Source organism: Ovis aries, chromosome 10, assembly GCF_016772045.2.
Source record: "Ovis aries strain OAR_USU_Benz2616 breed Rambouillet chromosome 10, ARS-UI_Ramb_v3.0, whole genome shotgun sequence".
NCBI lineage: Eukaryota > Metazoa > Chordata > Mammalia > Artiodactyla > Bovidae > Ovis > Ovis aries.
The window spans coordinates 71517692-71534137 of record NC_056063.1 but is presented as its reverse complement, the minus strand read 5'-3'; the positions used below and the strand labels follow the sequence as shown (position 1 = coordinate 71534137).

At 41.7% G+C, this 16446-nt stretch overlaps 1 protein-coding gene across 10 annotated transcripts in view; it reads right to left on the bottom strand.

Annotated features, from left to right (window-relative positions):
* Positions 1-16446, bottom strand: part of LOC105605916 (ATP-binding cassette sub-family C member 4-like) — a 168986-nt gene that overhangs the window by 139669 nt on the left and 12871 nt on the right. For 6 of the 10 annotated variants that reach the window (XM_060394598.1, XM_042254991.2, XM_060394599.1 and 3 more), the window contains exons 4-6: positions 6067-6291; positions 1291-1380; positions 93-256 (exon numbers count right to left, since the gene is read on the bottom strand). In XM_060394598.1, coding sequence (XP_060250581.1) covers positions 93-256; positions 1291-1380; positions 6067-6291 — 479 coding nt within the window. Of the gene's footprint in view, positions 1-92; positions 257-1290; positions 1381-6066; positions 6292-10153; positions 10252-16446 lie in introns of those variants that run through there. The other 4 variants (XM_060394602.1, XM_060394603.1, XM_060394604.1 and 1 more) reach the window with 2 other exon arrangements.

Sequence of the window (16446 nt, the reverse complement as noted above, 5' to 3'; positions counted from 1 at the left end):
TTGTTTTTGAACAGAAGCATCGACTTCATTCACAGACTGTGCATGTTACCAAGCATGTATCACCTATTTTTTTAAACCAGTGTTTCTCTTACCGGAGTGATGAAAACAACTTTCCAAAGCAGCTTTGCAAAAGTAGAAGAATAATGAGAACCGCCATCCCAGCAAGACACGACATTCCTATTTCCATCCAGAGCAGGGCGGTCACTGCGATAACCTGCAGTGGTCCCACCCACAGATAGTGCAAGAACATCGTTACCTTAAAAGAGAAAGACAAAGCCTTCTTGGGACTGTATACAATCAAAGTCAGTAAAGACACCGTGTAGAAACAATCTGCTCTGAAAGAACAGACAAGAACCTAAACAAGGATATCTCAGTGCGTTTTAAACCTGCTAAAGCAGAAACCCATGTCCACCCCAGATGACGCTGTTCCTGGCAGCACAGGGCCAGCTTCAGGGACATCCAGGGAGAACCCCACCTGAAGGAGGATGTTGATTTTGTCTACACCACAAATGAGCTCAGGGCATCCCCAAACTCTCACTCTTCCCCATATTCAGCCCCCATCTCACTCTAGCACCCAAGAAAACCTTATATTATGATAAGTACCACACTCTCTAGTAATTATTTGTGTACTTACCTCCCTAATGGGCTGTGGTTTCTCCACAGCAAAAACTAAATCACATTCAACCTTGAAACTGAGTAGCGACCTTACTTCATGCTTGATGAATGAATAACTGAAAGAGAAGTGTCTAGTACAACACAGATCTGACCCACAGCTACAAGGCCCTGGAGACTGTGATCTATTCATAAAGCCAGTGGAAAAAAGAGTGTGAGGGGACAGAAGAGAGTAGCCTTTGTCTGGCTGAGGGCCACCCACTTGGCATATTCCTCGCAGGCTCCCTACACAGCAGGCATTGAACAGGGCACAGGGGAAAGAACAACCCCTGCCCACCAGGCCTTCATCAGGCAGAGGAGGAGGGAGACAGTTCAGGCAGCAATGTTGACTCCACGTGCCAAGAAGGGCCATGCCAGGAGAACCCCTAGGGACACTCACTGAGCTGGGCAAGAACACTGCTGCCTGTCTATTACTAGAAAAACAAAACCCTCATCTACAGGACAACCCAGATTATTACATCTAAGTTGCACACAGAGGAAATGAGAGTTGGATAAAGAGAACACTTAAGTCCTCAACAGAACCCTGGCCAACACCAAATGCTCACACCTGGCATCCCAATAAGCAGAACCCAGTGAGAAAGGCAGGGCGTGGAAGAGGATCCCTCAGGGGCAGCTCACCTGATCAAACCTGTTCACATCGTTGGAGAGTAGGTTGACTATCTGGCCTGTGGTGGTCTTCCCCATGGCCGAGCTACTCAGGCAAAGTGACTGAAATAAGACAGGGAGACAGAGAATTGGATTCCCAAGGTGATACCAAGTCACTCTAAGAACATAACAAAACGAAGTGTGTTTTCCTGGGATCTTGCCTGGTGTCAGGATGACAGCAGGGCTCTAGGGACCCTCCTTCATCCTTCATCTCCTCAGTCTGGCAGCAACCTCGGCCACAAGGACAGAAAAGGGAGGAGAGGGAGGTAGAACCAAATCCCCCACCCAGTTTCTCAGTGAACTTGGACCTGCCTGAAGTCTAAAGGGTGTAGATTCAGACTTAGGGGTCAACTAAAGTAATTTTGAGGCAAATTATATGAGAGTGGAGAGACTGCATTAAGGAAATAAAATAAGAGACTTGAACTATAAATATGGAATCAATCACTAATTCTGTGGATGATGTCATTTTAACACTTTGGGTTTAGTTTCTTCATTCTAAAGAGTATGGAATCTTCATTCTGAAGAGTATGAAAGGGAATCTTTATTCCCTTTCATTCTGAAATGAGTATAATGCTCAAAACACTATTCCTGTGAGGAACCTCTGTTCTTAATTCCAGTCTTCTGAATTTAGAAAACATAGCCTGTGTTTCACAGTCCCTTTATTTGGCAAAACAAACAAACAAACAAACAAACTCTGAAAGATGCCCTAGAAAGCTGAGGAACCTGAACAGACACCATGAGTTACTTCAACAAACCATCAAGTGGAGGCTCTGATCCAAACAAAATGTCATGGTTCATAAAAACTTCTCATTTAGTCCTTGAGTTAAACAGAAAACTCAGCAATCAAGTGTGAATGTAAAACAGTATAGCTGTGATGGAAGAGAGTATAGCAGTTCCTTAAAAAAGTAAACATACAATCAGCGTCTAGTACAGCAAGACCACTTTTGTGGATGTACTCAAAAGAACTGAACACACAAATTTGATCTTTTTGCACACCTGTGTGCAAATGTTCACAATAGCCAAAGGTGCAAATAACCCAAAAATTCACTGACAGATGAATGGATACAAACACTGTTGTACAGACCTATAATGGAATGTTATTCAGCCTTAAAAAGAAACTAAATTCTGGCACCAGCTTCAACGTAGATGAACCTTGAAGACATTGTGCTACAAGACATAAGCTAGACACAAAATGACAAACATTGTGTGATTCCACTTATACACAGCATCGAAAGTAGTTAAATTCGGAGAGAGAAGTAGCATGGTGATGGATGAGTGGAGGGAAGTTCCTAACAATGTGATACTTGATGTGAATAAACAGTGGACTTAAAAAGAGTTAAGATAGTAAATGTTTTATTGTGTATATTTTGCCACAATTCAAAAAATCAATGATCAAAAGCCAAAAGTAATTTTACCAAAGCTGTGGAAATGTGAATATACAAGTCATTTTACATACGATTCCTCCCAAAAGATCATCCCAAGTTCAGCTGAAAAGAGCACTAAAATGCTGAATGGGGCACTTTAGGAAGCTGCAGATGTGCAGCCTTAGAGAGCTCCCGGAGATGTGTTCCAGCCTGGAATCCATGGTGCAGACAAATTACGACTCTGAGCTTAGTAGCCATTCCATTTCTAACACCCACCCTGATGTCTTCCCAGGACCAGGGATTAGAAGTTGAATAAGAACCACAACATTCAGAGTTGCTCTGTAGCACCAGATTTGCTGGTGCTAAGGAATCAGACCATCTGTAACCTGCAAAAAAGGTGTCTTATTCCTGCACTTCAGCAGGATTCTAGATGCAAGGCTGGCGCTAGTGCTAAGTCACTTCAAGTCATGTCTGACTCTTTGCAACCCTGTGGACTGTAGCCCACCAGGCTCCTCTGTCCATGGGACTCTCCAGGCAAGAATACTATAGTGAACTGCCACTTCCTTCTCCAGGGGATCTTCCTGACTCAGGAATTGAACACAGGTCTCCTTCACTGCAGGCAGATTCTTTAACATCTGAGCTACCAGGGATGCCCTAGATGCAAGGCTCAATTCAGCTCAGTTCAGTCACTCAGTCGTGTCCGACTCTTTGCGACCCCATGAATCGCAGCACGCTAGGCCTCCCTGTTCATCACCATCTCCCGGAGTTCACTCAGACTCATGTCCATCGAGTCCGTGATGCCATCCAGCCATCTCATCCTTGGTCGTCCCCTTCTCCTCCTGCCCCCAATCCCTCCCAGCATCAGTCTTTCCCAATGAGTCAGCTCTTCTCATGAGGTGGCCAAAGTAAGGAAATATGTCTTTCCCACATTTCTTGAATTTCAGATTAAGCCTATGGTTTAATCTCTAAAATTCCTGACTTCATACAGGGACAGTTCTTTCCGGCATAATCAAGCCAGCAAATGAACACCTTTGGGAGAAATTTACATTCACACAAGCATACGTGCCAGGTCAGATCAGATTTCCCAAAGGTGATGTTCCAAAGTGTTAGTTGGAAAGAAGAAAAACAGGTGGACTATGGCTCACCTGTACAGCAAGGAGTAAGCTTTGACTGAACCATCAGCTCACACCTAACTTATGGCTTCATAGTATAGTTCTGGTGAATTCCATGCATATTCATGGGAGCTAAGCATGATCTAGGAAGACAAACATCATTTATGGGTAAATCTAAGTATTTGTCTGCTAAATGGTGGACTGCAAAAGAGACTAGGGCTTCTCTGGTGGCTCAGTGGTTAAAAATCTACCTCTCCTGGAGGAGGAAATGGCAATGCACTCTTATATTCTTGCCTGGGAAAGTCCATGGACAGGGGAGCCTGGCAGGCTACAGCTCATGGGGTCACAGAGCACAACTTAGCAACTGAGCAAGCACACATGTACACAGGATGACGATGGAAGACAAGGAAGATCCCTGACTAGAGTGTACGGGCACCACTGCCATTTCCGCGTCACCCAAGAGGAAACCTGCTCACGTGCAATAGCCAAACACAGACTGTGAGATGTCAGGGCCCTGGATTCACACAGCCCTGACATTAATAAGACTCTGCTCAGGGAAAGAAGAGAAGACACCTTACATTTTGCAAAAAAAAAAAACATTCCTAAGAAACAGAAGCTCTAGATAAGTAGCAACCAGGTAAAAGAAGCAATAACTTTGATTTAAAGTGTTTGGTTTAGTTTCCAATAAGAATTTTTTTAAATAAAAATTATATATATTTAAGGTGAGTAACATGATGTTTTGTTAAAAATACACATTGGGAATTGATTTCTGTAGTAAAACCAGTTAACATATTCATCATCTCATGTAGTTATCATTTTGTGTATGTGAGATGAGCTCACTCTCAGCAACTTACAAGTATACAATACAGTCAAGTAAGGATTTGAAAAGAAGCAAACAACCCAGAGCAACAAGACACACAGGAACAAGTTTATACAGAGCCTTTAGTTCCTGACATAGTGTATCTGTGGCAATTTTTTTGTAAAGATACCTGAAATCCTTACTCTTTTTATATTAGCTAAGACCAGGATAAACTATGAAATAATTCTATGGCATTTCTCAATAGAAAATCACTGAACACATCAAATCAGGTCTTATTAAAACTGCTATAGTGAAAGTGAAGTTGCTCAGTCGTGTCTGACTCTTTGTGACCCCATGGACTGTAGACTACCAGGCTTCTCTGTCCATGGAATTTTCCAGGCAAGAATACTGGAGTGGGTCACCATTTCCTTCTCCAGGAGATCTTCCCAACCCAGGGATTGAACTCGGGTCTCCCGCATTGTAGGCAGACACTTTACCATCTAAGCCACCAGGGTGGCTGCTATAATGTATGCTAAAGACAAAAAGGAAATATTCAAGTATGAAAATAATTTGAATGAACTGCCATAAATTCTCTCCAAAATTGCCAAGGACACTGGAAAATTTCAAGTTTTATCCCAAATATCCAACTATTTTCTTTAATATCATTAAAACAATCATAATTATATAATATAGTCAGTGAGTCTGTATATGGCCTAGATTCTATTTATATTTTTCTTTAGTTAACACAATTTTACTGAATATGAGTAAATGGGCCATATAAATATATAATCCTTCCCTTTCTCAAACACATTCTGTTCTCCTAGATTGAATTTTATAAATTAAATTTCCTAGATTTAATCCAATCACTGAACTTCATTTCAAATACAACTTTGATAAAAATGAAGGTTTTAATGAACAACAACAAAATTTCCATCAATACTACTTTGGCATGAAAACACAGAAAATCAATGTGATATTTTTGGTACGTATTTTTTAATTAGATTTTGTTACAAATTTAGTAGATATTGGGTAACAGCCTATGACTAAAAGTCATCAAAGGCAGTCTTGACCTGATCTCAATAGAAAATTTTTTATTATATATTTGTAAAGTTTGCTTAAAAGACAACAAACTTGGCTTGATGCAAATAAGCTTCTCTGTTTCTGTTCAGTCTCTCAGTCATGTCCAACTCCTTGCGGCTCTATGGACTGTAGCGTGCCAGGCCCTAGGGAATTCTCCTGGCAAGAATATTGGAGTGGGTTGCCCTTTTCTTTTCCAGGGGATCTTCAAGACCCAGGGATTGAACCTGTGTCTCCTGCATTGGCAGGCGGATTCTTTAACACTGAACCATCATCTGGAAGCCCTAGCAAAGTATAAATGATCCCAGTTACAAAATTTTTAATTTACAGAGAACTTTCCCAAAATATTTCTGATGCTCCAGGGGAGGAACACACCATGGTACCGAGTGGCACTCACCTTGCGGTAGATCATGTGGCACACGGCTACTCTCAGCCGCATCCCCACGCGCTGCATGTGGTAGAAGTACAAGTGGTGCAGAACGGCCCACACGAGCACGCAGGCGCTCAGCCCTGCCGCGCAGCCGTAGGCTCCGTGCAAAGCGGCAGAATCGGTGGGATCGTAGTTTTCAACATAACTAACCATTTTCCCCAAAAATACGGGCAGAACTACTCTGGTGCCTTCCTAAAAGAAAAGAAAAGTCTTAATTAGAAATGTCCGTTTTTCTTTACACAAGATTTACTTTTAGCATTAGCATACTAAAAATACATTTTGACAAAATGCTACATTCGTGGCTAATTTAAAAGAAAAATATGCAGATTCACTATCTCCTATAAGACAAGTAGATAACAGTTTTAACCTTAAGACAAAATTTTACATGCAAAAATAGTAAAGCCTTGCTGCTGCTGCTGCTGCTGCTGAGTCGCTTCAGTCGTGTCCGACTCTGTGCGATCCCACAGACGGCAGCCCACCAGTCTCCACCACCCCTGGGATTCTCCAGGCAAGAACACTGGAGTGGGTTGCCATTTCCTTCTCCAAGGCATGAAAGTAAAATGTAGAAGTGAAGTAGCTCAGTCGTGTTCGACTCTTCGCGACCCCGTGGACAGCAGCCCACCAGGCTCCTCCGTCCATGGGATTTGCCAGGCAAGAATACTGGAAGGGGTATCATGCTTAGTGTAATGTGAATGCTCAGTAAATACCACAACCAGGCTCAACACCAACTGAGCCTTAAGATGAATAAGGAAAAAGGTGGCAGAAGAAGAGTAAGAAATCTGCTTCCATATGAGGAGGCCTGTTGGCAGCTTGCTCCTATCCCCTGTATTCTTAATAGAAAGTCAACATGGTTCACATGTGGGAGACATGCTTTTATTACCTTCTTTGTGACTCTTTATGAACTGAGACACTGGCACAAACATATCCACTCTTTTCCATCCCAAACTCCACATGTCTGTAGGTCAAGGGAATGGAAACCAGCTTCAGTTGGAATACCACAAAGAAACCAGGCTTGGCAGCTCTACAGGCTCTCAGCTCCCGAGAGCACTGCTTAAATATGTCTCTACCCCCTAGAAGTTGGAATGTTCCTTGGAATGAAAAATTAAATATGGTAGAGGTCAAGCTAAAAAATCCTGTCTTCCATGGTTCTCCATCCACCATTCACTGCAGTTGGTGGTTGGGAAGAAATGTTCCCAATCATCTCTTCCCCAAGGCTAAACCAATTGACTCAGAGTGCACTGAGGCTTCCACTGTGAGTAAGACTTAGGGAAAGCAAGCTTCTTTCCCAAAGAAAAAGGCAAAGAAACAGCCATACCTACCCACCCTGCCAAACAGCCACTTCGCCCCCACAACTTACTCCCTCCCTCCAGTCACTCTTTGAAGGTCTCTTTCTCCCCAGGTCCCCTTCTTTCTTCACCATCAAAGAAAACCAAACACTCAATGAATCCAAGTCACCAAAAGTAAACACCTTGACCCTCAACATCATTTCCTCCACAGACTTCTCAAAAGACAAAATGTTAAAAGTTTGGAAGTCTTTCAGGAACAGGGCTCTTCCTTTCTCAGCCATCCCGCATTACTAACACAGACAAGGTAAGGTTGGCTGACCTGACAGGTGTGCTTTTCTAGCTCTCTTCTGTCTGAAGCTGAGGAACCCACACACAAGAGCAGGGAAGGAAGATCCATAACACCAAACACCAAAAAATCTAAGCATTTCTTGCTCAGACAACTAGTGCCTGATCAGCATATTTATCAAAAGATGTCCCCATCCCTCATATGAGGGTCTCATTAAACCTTAGCATTCCTGTCTTGTTCTACACAAATGGACACACACACATTCACAGGCTGCACCAACTGCCTCTCCCTCCATGAAGTTATGGAAATTTTCATCTACTACAGATGATAAAGGGAACACTATTTAGTTGAAGAAGTATAAGTAAGATGATCAGACTGGAGTAAAATTGTCAGTTCCAATACATTTCCACCGTGTACTGTCACCCATCCCAAGAGGCACAGAGAGCTCATGGAAGAGTCCCTCATAAAATGGATTGTCAAACACACTGTTTACAGTTTCCTGAGATGGAAATGTGGAGGCCACACAGAGAAGCAAGAACATCAAACCGTACACAAGGGCAGTCCCGGCCCAGGTGTCACCAAGGGCAGTCCAGTGCTGCAGCCACAAACCACCAGAAGCCCAGCAGTAATATCTGCAATCCCAGACTTTCCTGAAACATGATTCTCTTTGGGAATCACTGCTGCCTGTTACTTAGGTCTCCATTTGAGCTAACATCCTTGTGATTACAGGAGAAATAATAATTTCACTCACCAAACAGAGTATGGATGAATGCAACAAATCCAGCAATAAAGGGTGTAAATAAAGGCAGGTCACTACTGCCTAAGCATATATGGAGTTTTTCGCTGAGAAACAATATTTAATAACCCAGCTGAGGGACTTCCCTGGTGGTCCTTTAACTAAGACTCCACACTCCCAACACAGGGGACCTTGGTTCAATCCCTGGTCAGGGAACTAGTTCCCACATGCAGAAACTAAGACCTGGTACAGGCAAAAAAAAATAAAAAACAGTTGGAAAATTGCCTCACTAAGGTATAATGCCAGTTCATGGCTCATATCTTCCACTCATCTGTCAGTTCTTTTTATTCTTGATAATGATTATTATTTAATTGGGATAGAAAATGTGTTATCTTTCAAAAAGATAACAAAGGATTTCAAACATGAACTGTTACTGATGCAGTTTGGGAGGAGAGTAATTTATTATTATTTTTTAATTTTATTTTTACTTTATTTTACTTTACAATACTGTATTGGTTTGCCATACATTGACATGAATCCACCATGGGTGTATACGAGCTCCCAATCCTGAATCCCCCTCCCACCTCCCACCCCATATCATCTCTCTGGATCATCCCCGTGCACCAGCCCCAAGCATCCTGTATCCTGTATTGAACATAGATTGGCACTTTTTTTCTTACATGGTAGTATACATGTTTCAATGCCATTCTCCCAAATCATCCCACCCTCTCCCTCTCCCTCAGAGTCCAAAAGTCTGTTCTATACATCTGTGTCTCTTCTGCTGTCTTGCATACAGGGTCATCATTACCATCTTTCTAAATTCCATATATATGTGTCAGTATACTGTATTGGTGTTTTTCTTTCCGGCTTACTTCACTCTGTATAATCAGCTCCAGTTTCACCAACCACATTAGAACTGATTCAAACGTATTCTTTTTAATGGCTGAGTAATACTCCATTGTGTATATGTACCACAGCTTTCTTATTTTGGGACTTCCTCTGATGACTCAATGATTAGGAATCCATCTCAATGCAGGAGTCACAGGAAATGCAGGTTTAATTCCTGAGTTGAGAAGATCCTCTGGAGAAGGAAATGGCAACCCACTCCAGGATTCTTGCCGGGATAACCCCATGGACAGAGGAGCCTGGTGGGCTACAGTCCCTGGCGTCACAAAGAGTCAGACACGACTGAGTGACGGAGCACACATGCACAGCTGTGCCTCCAGCAAGGAGCAGCCACGGCAACTCAGAGAAGCGACGAAAAGTGCAATGCACAAGGAATCTCCATCCTGACACAAGATGCAACTATGGAAAACAGAAAATGGCTATTATGCTCCATATGAAAAATAGCAGCAAGTAAAAAACAATTTTCCAGTAATGTCTCTCAAACAGAAAAAATAGAAAGCAAAATAGTGAATAGCACAAAATTGTGAAAACAAAACCCCAAGTACATATAGAGAGTAAGAAGACACATATTAAATATGATTCTTCAAAGCTTCCAGAACACACAGGACAGAAGTCACTGAAGTCATCAAAGGTAGACTGAGTAGATCTGTCCCCTCCACACACAGGGAAAGGTTAGATGAACAGTCATTTAATAGGACAGCTGGCAGAAGCATTTATAATCTGTGAGTGTTTCCATTTCTGACATTTGGTAAAACTGGCTGAGGCAAACCAGGCAAAAGATTTTCCAGCTACCAGAAGATTAACTCCTGCATATGCTCAATGTTCTGTTCCGAGTATTACCTCCAAGTGAAACAGTGATGTGAATCCCAAGGAAAGGTCCAATTTCAGAACACTCTGCTTGCCTTGGAGAGTCTCTCAGAGAGGCAAGGAGTGTCTGTGGCTCACCCTGGGGACACAGACACTGGTGGCAGCCATTCCTGGGAGCTGCCCCCACCACGTTTACACTGGTGTGGGCAGACAGCACCAAGGAATTCTCTCATCTGTACATTCCTGATTCTCACCGTCAACTAAAAAGAAATAAAACAACTGAGAAAATATTCATTATCAACCTTGAAGTTAACCATACTGAAATTTTCTTGATCAGCAAGAATGAGGTCAAACATTGCCCCTTTAAACCTTTCCTCTTTGACATAAATCTATGATCACACGTATATTCTTTCCACAAACCAATTGAGAATATAATTCTTATTCTTTCACAAGAATTCTTCACAACTCTGAAATCATAAAGGATCTTTAAAAGAGCAGAATTCAATACCACAACATTCATTATTCAGGATTCTCTGAGAGTCTGAGTCTCTGAGGCAGACTTTTTATTTTGGCCACACCCTGTGGCATACAGAATCTTAGTTCCCTGACCAGGGATCAAGAACCCTCACATCTGTACTGGGGGCATAGAGTCTTAACCACTGGACTTCCAGGGAAGCTTGTGGTAGCCATTTCTTGACAGAGGCCTTGGTATTCAGCCTCCTGAAAGCACCTGATATTAGGTCCCACCTTTTGCTTCTTAGAATAACTTCTTGCAGGGTTAGGTTAGAAACTAGAATTTCTGCAGTGGATAGAATTCCTTCTCCAAGTTAACGTACTTGAAACATTTCTCACCCAGTTTCCCCATACCTCATTCATGGAAATAAAAACACAAAAATAGAAACAAGCTAACAAAGAAAAACACTTGAGTGAAACATATAAGCAGAAACGAGTGAGCTTGTAGGAAAAAATTGAACAGGCAGTTAATCTTTAGAACTGGGGGAGTTCTAAAGTGGATGGAGTTGAGAAAAATCCAGAGATAAGGAGGAAAAGCAGTGAATCTGGGAAATCATACCCACCAGCATTCTAGATATCCTAGCCTTCACTCATCTTTAACACAGTGGTCTTCATCCTGGCTGCACCTTAGCATCACCTGGCTGGGGATAACGGCACTCTGATGCCTGAGGCCAAGCTTCCAGAAACTGGTTTAGGTTCAACTGATTAGTGATGAAGCCTGAAGAGTCCTCTCCCTGGAAGATTCTGGATGCAGAAACTAACCCCATGTAAGCATCTGCTAAACTCCACTCTTGCACTGTCTTGGCATCTGAGCCTGGAATGGCTACAGACCTGCTCTGAAGGAATTACAACGATCACAGAGTTTTAATCAGAGTTCCATGACACATTTCATGCTTCCAGAAAAATCCTGATAAACCCAAATCCAGAGATTACAGTATTGAAATTGAAAATTTTCATTCTGCACAGTAGGAAAAATTAAATTTCAGATAAAACTATACTTAAAAAACATCAATAAAAAGATGAGTCAAAATTAGCCTGGAAAGTTATCCCTAAAAGGAGAAGGAGAATTAGAATAGACATAACAAGGATATCAGCCTTCTTTAAAAGTAGCCTTATCTTGATTTTGGAATCATGAAAACATTATACAGAATTATAATCATAAAAGAACTAATTTTTTAAAAAGCAATTCCTAAAATTTCAAAGTAAATTTAAATAAAAGTACTTAAATATCTACCCATCCTGTTGGTTCACAGAGCAATACAAAAGGAACTATCAAAAGTGATTTTAAACAAAACAATTTGAAAACACATTCTCTGCATCACATACCCACATGAAGACAATATGAACTTCAAAAAGATAAATCCTATAATGTTTTCAGAAGTCACATTATAAGATGAAACAAATGAATAATTATGTTGATATCAATGAGAATTGGGCTTAGACTTGGGACAAAGAGAACAGATGATGGGAGAAAAGAGATACAGATGTAAGCACACTAAGATGAAGTAAAAACACTAGTGTCCTGCATCTGACTTGGATTGGAAACACCCACGTAAACATACTTGTTTACCTTAAAAAATGTATTCTAACTTGGTCTAATGAAAAAAAGCCAAGAAACAATAAACAAGAGCAATAAGCCCCTCTAGCACCCAGACTATAGTATTTAAATACCATTTCACACTAAAAGAAGACAGGGCTGCTTGGAGAAATGGATAATTCCAGGGCTGAGCAAATGCTGTACAAAATGAACTAGAAACATCCTGTCACACCAGAAACCAAAAAAAAAAAAAAAAAAAACAAAAACAAACAAACAAACAAACAAAGACATTTAAAAAACAACAACAACAACAACAACTAGCCAAGACTTCTAGAGTATGTGCAAAAGACTTAGGACCCAACCTGAATAGACTCCCACTGCCCAAAGATGGCCAAAGGTTGACACAAGCATAACAAATGAAATGGACTGAAGCAGATCAGTTCAGTTCAGTTCAGTCGCTCAGTCATGTCTGACCCTTTGTGACCCCATGAATCGCAGCACGCCAGGCCTCCCTATCCATCACCAACTCCGGCAGTTCACTCAAACTCACGCCCATCGAGTCAGTGATGCCATCCAGCCATCTCATACTCGGTCGTCCCCTTCTCCTCCTGCCCCCAATCCCTCCCAGCATCAGAGTCTTTTCCAATGAGTCAACTCTTCACATGAGGTGGCCAAAGTACTGGAATTTCAGCTTTAGCATCATTCCTTTCAAAGAAATCCTAGGGTTGATCTCCTTCAGAATGGACTGGTTGGATCTCCTTCAGTCCAAGGGACTCTCAAGAGTCTTCTCCAACACCACAGTTTAAACGCATCAATTCTTCGGCGCTCAGCCTTCTTCACAGTCCAACTCTCACATCCATACATGACTACTGGAAAAACCATAGCCTTGACTAGACGGACCTTAGTCGGCAAAGTAATGTCTCTGCTTTTGAATATGCTATCTGGGTTGGTCATAACTTTTCTTCCAAGGAGTAAGCGTCTTTTAATTTCATGGCTGCAGTCACCATGTGCAGTGATTTTGGAGCTCAGAAAAATAAAGTTTGACACTGTTTCCACTGTTTCCCCATCTATTTCCCATGAAGTGATGGGACTGGATGCCATGATCTTCGTTTTCTGAATGTTGAGCTTTAGGCAAATTTTTTCACTCTCCACTTTCACTTTCATTAAGAGGTTTTCAGCTCCTCTTCACTTTCTGCCATAAGGGTGGTGTCATCTGCATATCTGAGGTTATTGGTATTTCTCCCAGCAATCTTGATTCCAGCTTGTGCTTCTTCCAGTCCAGCATTTCTCATGATGTACTCTGCATAGAAGTTAAATAAGCAGAGTGACAATATACAGCCTTGACGTACTCTTTTTCCTGTTTGGAACCAGTCTGTTGTTCCATGTCCAGTTCTAACTGTTGCTTCCTGACCTGCATACAGATTTCTCAAGAGGTAGGTCAGGTGGTCTGGTACTCCCATCTCTTACAGAATTTTCCACAGTTGATGGTGATCCACACAGTCAAAGGCTTTGGCATAGATAATAAAGCAGAAATAGATGGTTTTTTGGAACTCTCTTGCTTTTTCCATGATCCAGCGGATGTTGACAATTTGATTTCTGGTTCCTCTGCCTTTTCTAAAACCAGCTTGAACATCAGGGATTTCACGGTTCACGTATTGCTGAAGCCTGGCTTGGAGAATTTTGAGCAAGAAATGCTTAAATCCATGCTCAAACTGACATTCACAAAACCAAACCAAAAAACAACCATGAAAACTCACTAGCCCCTCTCCTCACTAGAGGAGAACCAATTCATCATCTTGAAAACAGGTTTTAAAAACTTAAAAAATTATTTTCCCCTACTCTTCCAATAAATACTATCAGTTAAGTTCAGTTCAGATGCTCAGTCATGTCCAACTCTTTGCGACCCCATGAATCACAGCACACCAGGCCTCCCTGTCCATCACCAACTCCCGGAGTTCACTCAGACTCACGTCCATCAAGTCAGTGATGCCATCCAGCCATCTCATACTCGGTCGTCCCCTTCTCCTCCTGCCCCCAATCCCTCCCAGTATCAGAGTCTTTTCCAATGAGTCAACTCTTCGCATGAGGTGGCCAAAGTACTGGAGTTTCAGCTTTAGCATCATTCTTTCCAAAGAAATCCTGGGGTTGATCTCCTTCAGAATGGACTGGTTGGATCTCCTTGCAGTCCAAGGGACTCTCAAGAGTCTTCTCCAACACCACAGTTCAAAAGCATCAATTCTTTGGCACTCAGCCTTCTTCACAGTCCAACTCTCACATCCATATATGACTACTGGAAAAACCATAGCCTTGACTAGATGGACCTTAGCTGGCAAAGTAATGTCTCTGCTTTTGAATATACTATCTTGGTTGGTCATAACTTTTCTTCCAAGGGGTAAGTGTCTTTTAATTTCATGATGTTAACCGAGGAGCTTAAAACATCTCTATTTTGCAACTCTTAATAAATTAAGGGACCTTGAGCAAGGATCATGAATAGCTCCAACATCACACACACACACACACATACACACAAAAGATGTTATGTACCTTATAACAGATATATACAACCCTACCTCCTACATAGACAAAAGGGGTGAAGAAAATCCAAATGAGCTACATCAAACTTCTAGACCTAACCACCAACCTAAGGTGCCAGAGGAAAATGTGATTTGACACAGTGAGAGATGCGATCAGCCAAATCCAGGCTGTGGAATCTCTACAGGACAAATAACCTAGAGGCATGGGGTGGAGGGGACAGAAAGGCAATCTATATGACCTGTGTCAGCCAAGTGTACCTTATTTAATATTGCTTCCAACAGAAGAGGGAAAAAGACAACTGTGAGTGCTGGCTAGATACTAATGACATTAAAGTTAATATTTATGAATAATAATAATGTTTATGCTAAATATGTTTAGTGGAGGGAGATTCCATATCTTTTAAAGATACATACTAAAATATTTATGGACAAAAACGATATGATGTCTTGAAACTGCTTTAAAATAATCTTGGGAAGTGAGGGTGACTTTCAGATGAATCAAAACTGCTCATTATGGCAATTATTGACAGAATAGCAGGAAAAAAATCAAACAGAAGTTTATTAACATGTATATTTCTGATACACATGTGAAATATCAAGAAGAACTGAGTAACCCCCTGAAATGGCCCAAGCCACCACTTTAACTACCATCCCCAGCTAAAGACAAAAGAAAAGGTGATGGGGCACCTATGAGAGGTTAATAGGAAAAGCAGCTTAACCTACAGTAGGGTTGGGTTTCTTAAGCAGATTTCATCCTTCTTAAAGACTGTCCTTCACCAGGATTCTGCTGTGATTTAGAGCCATCCTTCTTTTTCTGGTACAGAGAGGGAGATGCCTTTACAAATGGAGATTCCTTTATCAGTGCAAATGTCCCTCAGAAGAGTAACTTCTACCCTGTCTTCAGAGTTTCTCCTGCGTCTATTTCTGAAAAACACAATCAACTCATAGCAGTCTTCCTGTCGCTCTGGAGTGACACATTGTGTTACCTTTCATTCTATTTTTGCACTTTTGAAATGTTTTTAAAATCTACATGAAATTAAAAATGAAACAAAACAAAAAAACACTATAGAAAGCAGTTGACAGAGGAGCACAGAGCTGTTGCTAGAAAAGCAGCTCCTCTTGGCTCTGAGCCTCAGTGGAGGCTGTGGGAGGAGAGGACAGAACACAGAGAACACGGGTCTAGCAGTCAGAACACTGCCTCAGGGACCAGGTCAGCCACCTGCCAGTCACGTGACCCCAAGCCCATCATGTGCCCTCTTGGGCCTCCAGGTCTTTATCTGTGAAAATACCAGCCTTGCCTCCCTCGGAGGAATCCTGGGACAGCTAAACGAGCTACAACAGCTCAGAGAGCTCTGAAACCACCATAAAAACAAGGGTTTTTCATCACTTTTATTATTAGAAGTCTCAATAAGAGAATTACTCTATTCTTAATGGCAGAGCCTGGTTTCACAAAGGGCTTGGAGAACTCATTGTTGCTCACAGGTGGTCACAGTGGAATAAGAACTCTTAAGAAAAGCCATGTGTAAAGCCAAATTTTCTAGACTGCAATTAAAGTTTCACTTCTAAGCAGATTGCTAAAATTTTTAATCATTATGAATGCAATCTTTTAAAAAGAGTCTCCTACCTCCCTGACTACAGAAAGAAAATGGATTGAGGGGGGTGGAGGAAACAAGTGAAATAGATGAGGGAACTTAAGAGGTACAAATTCCAAATTATAAAATAAGTAAAAGGGGATCAGGGGC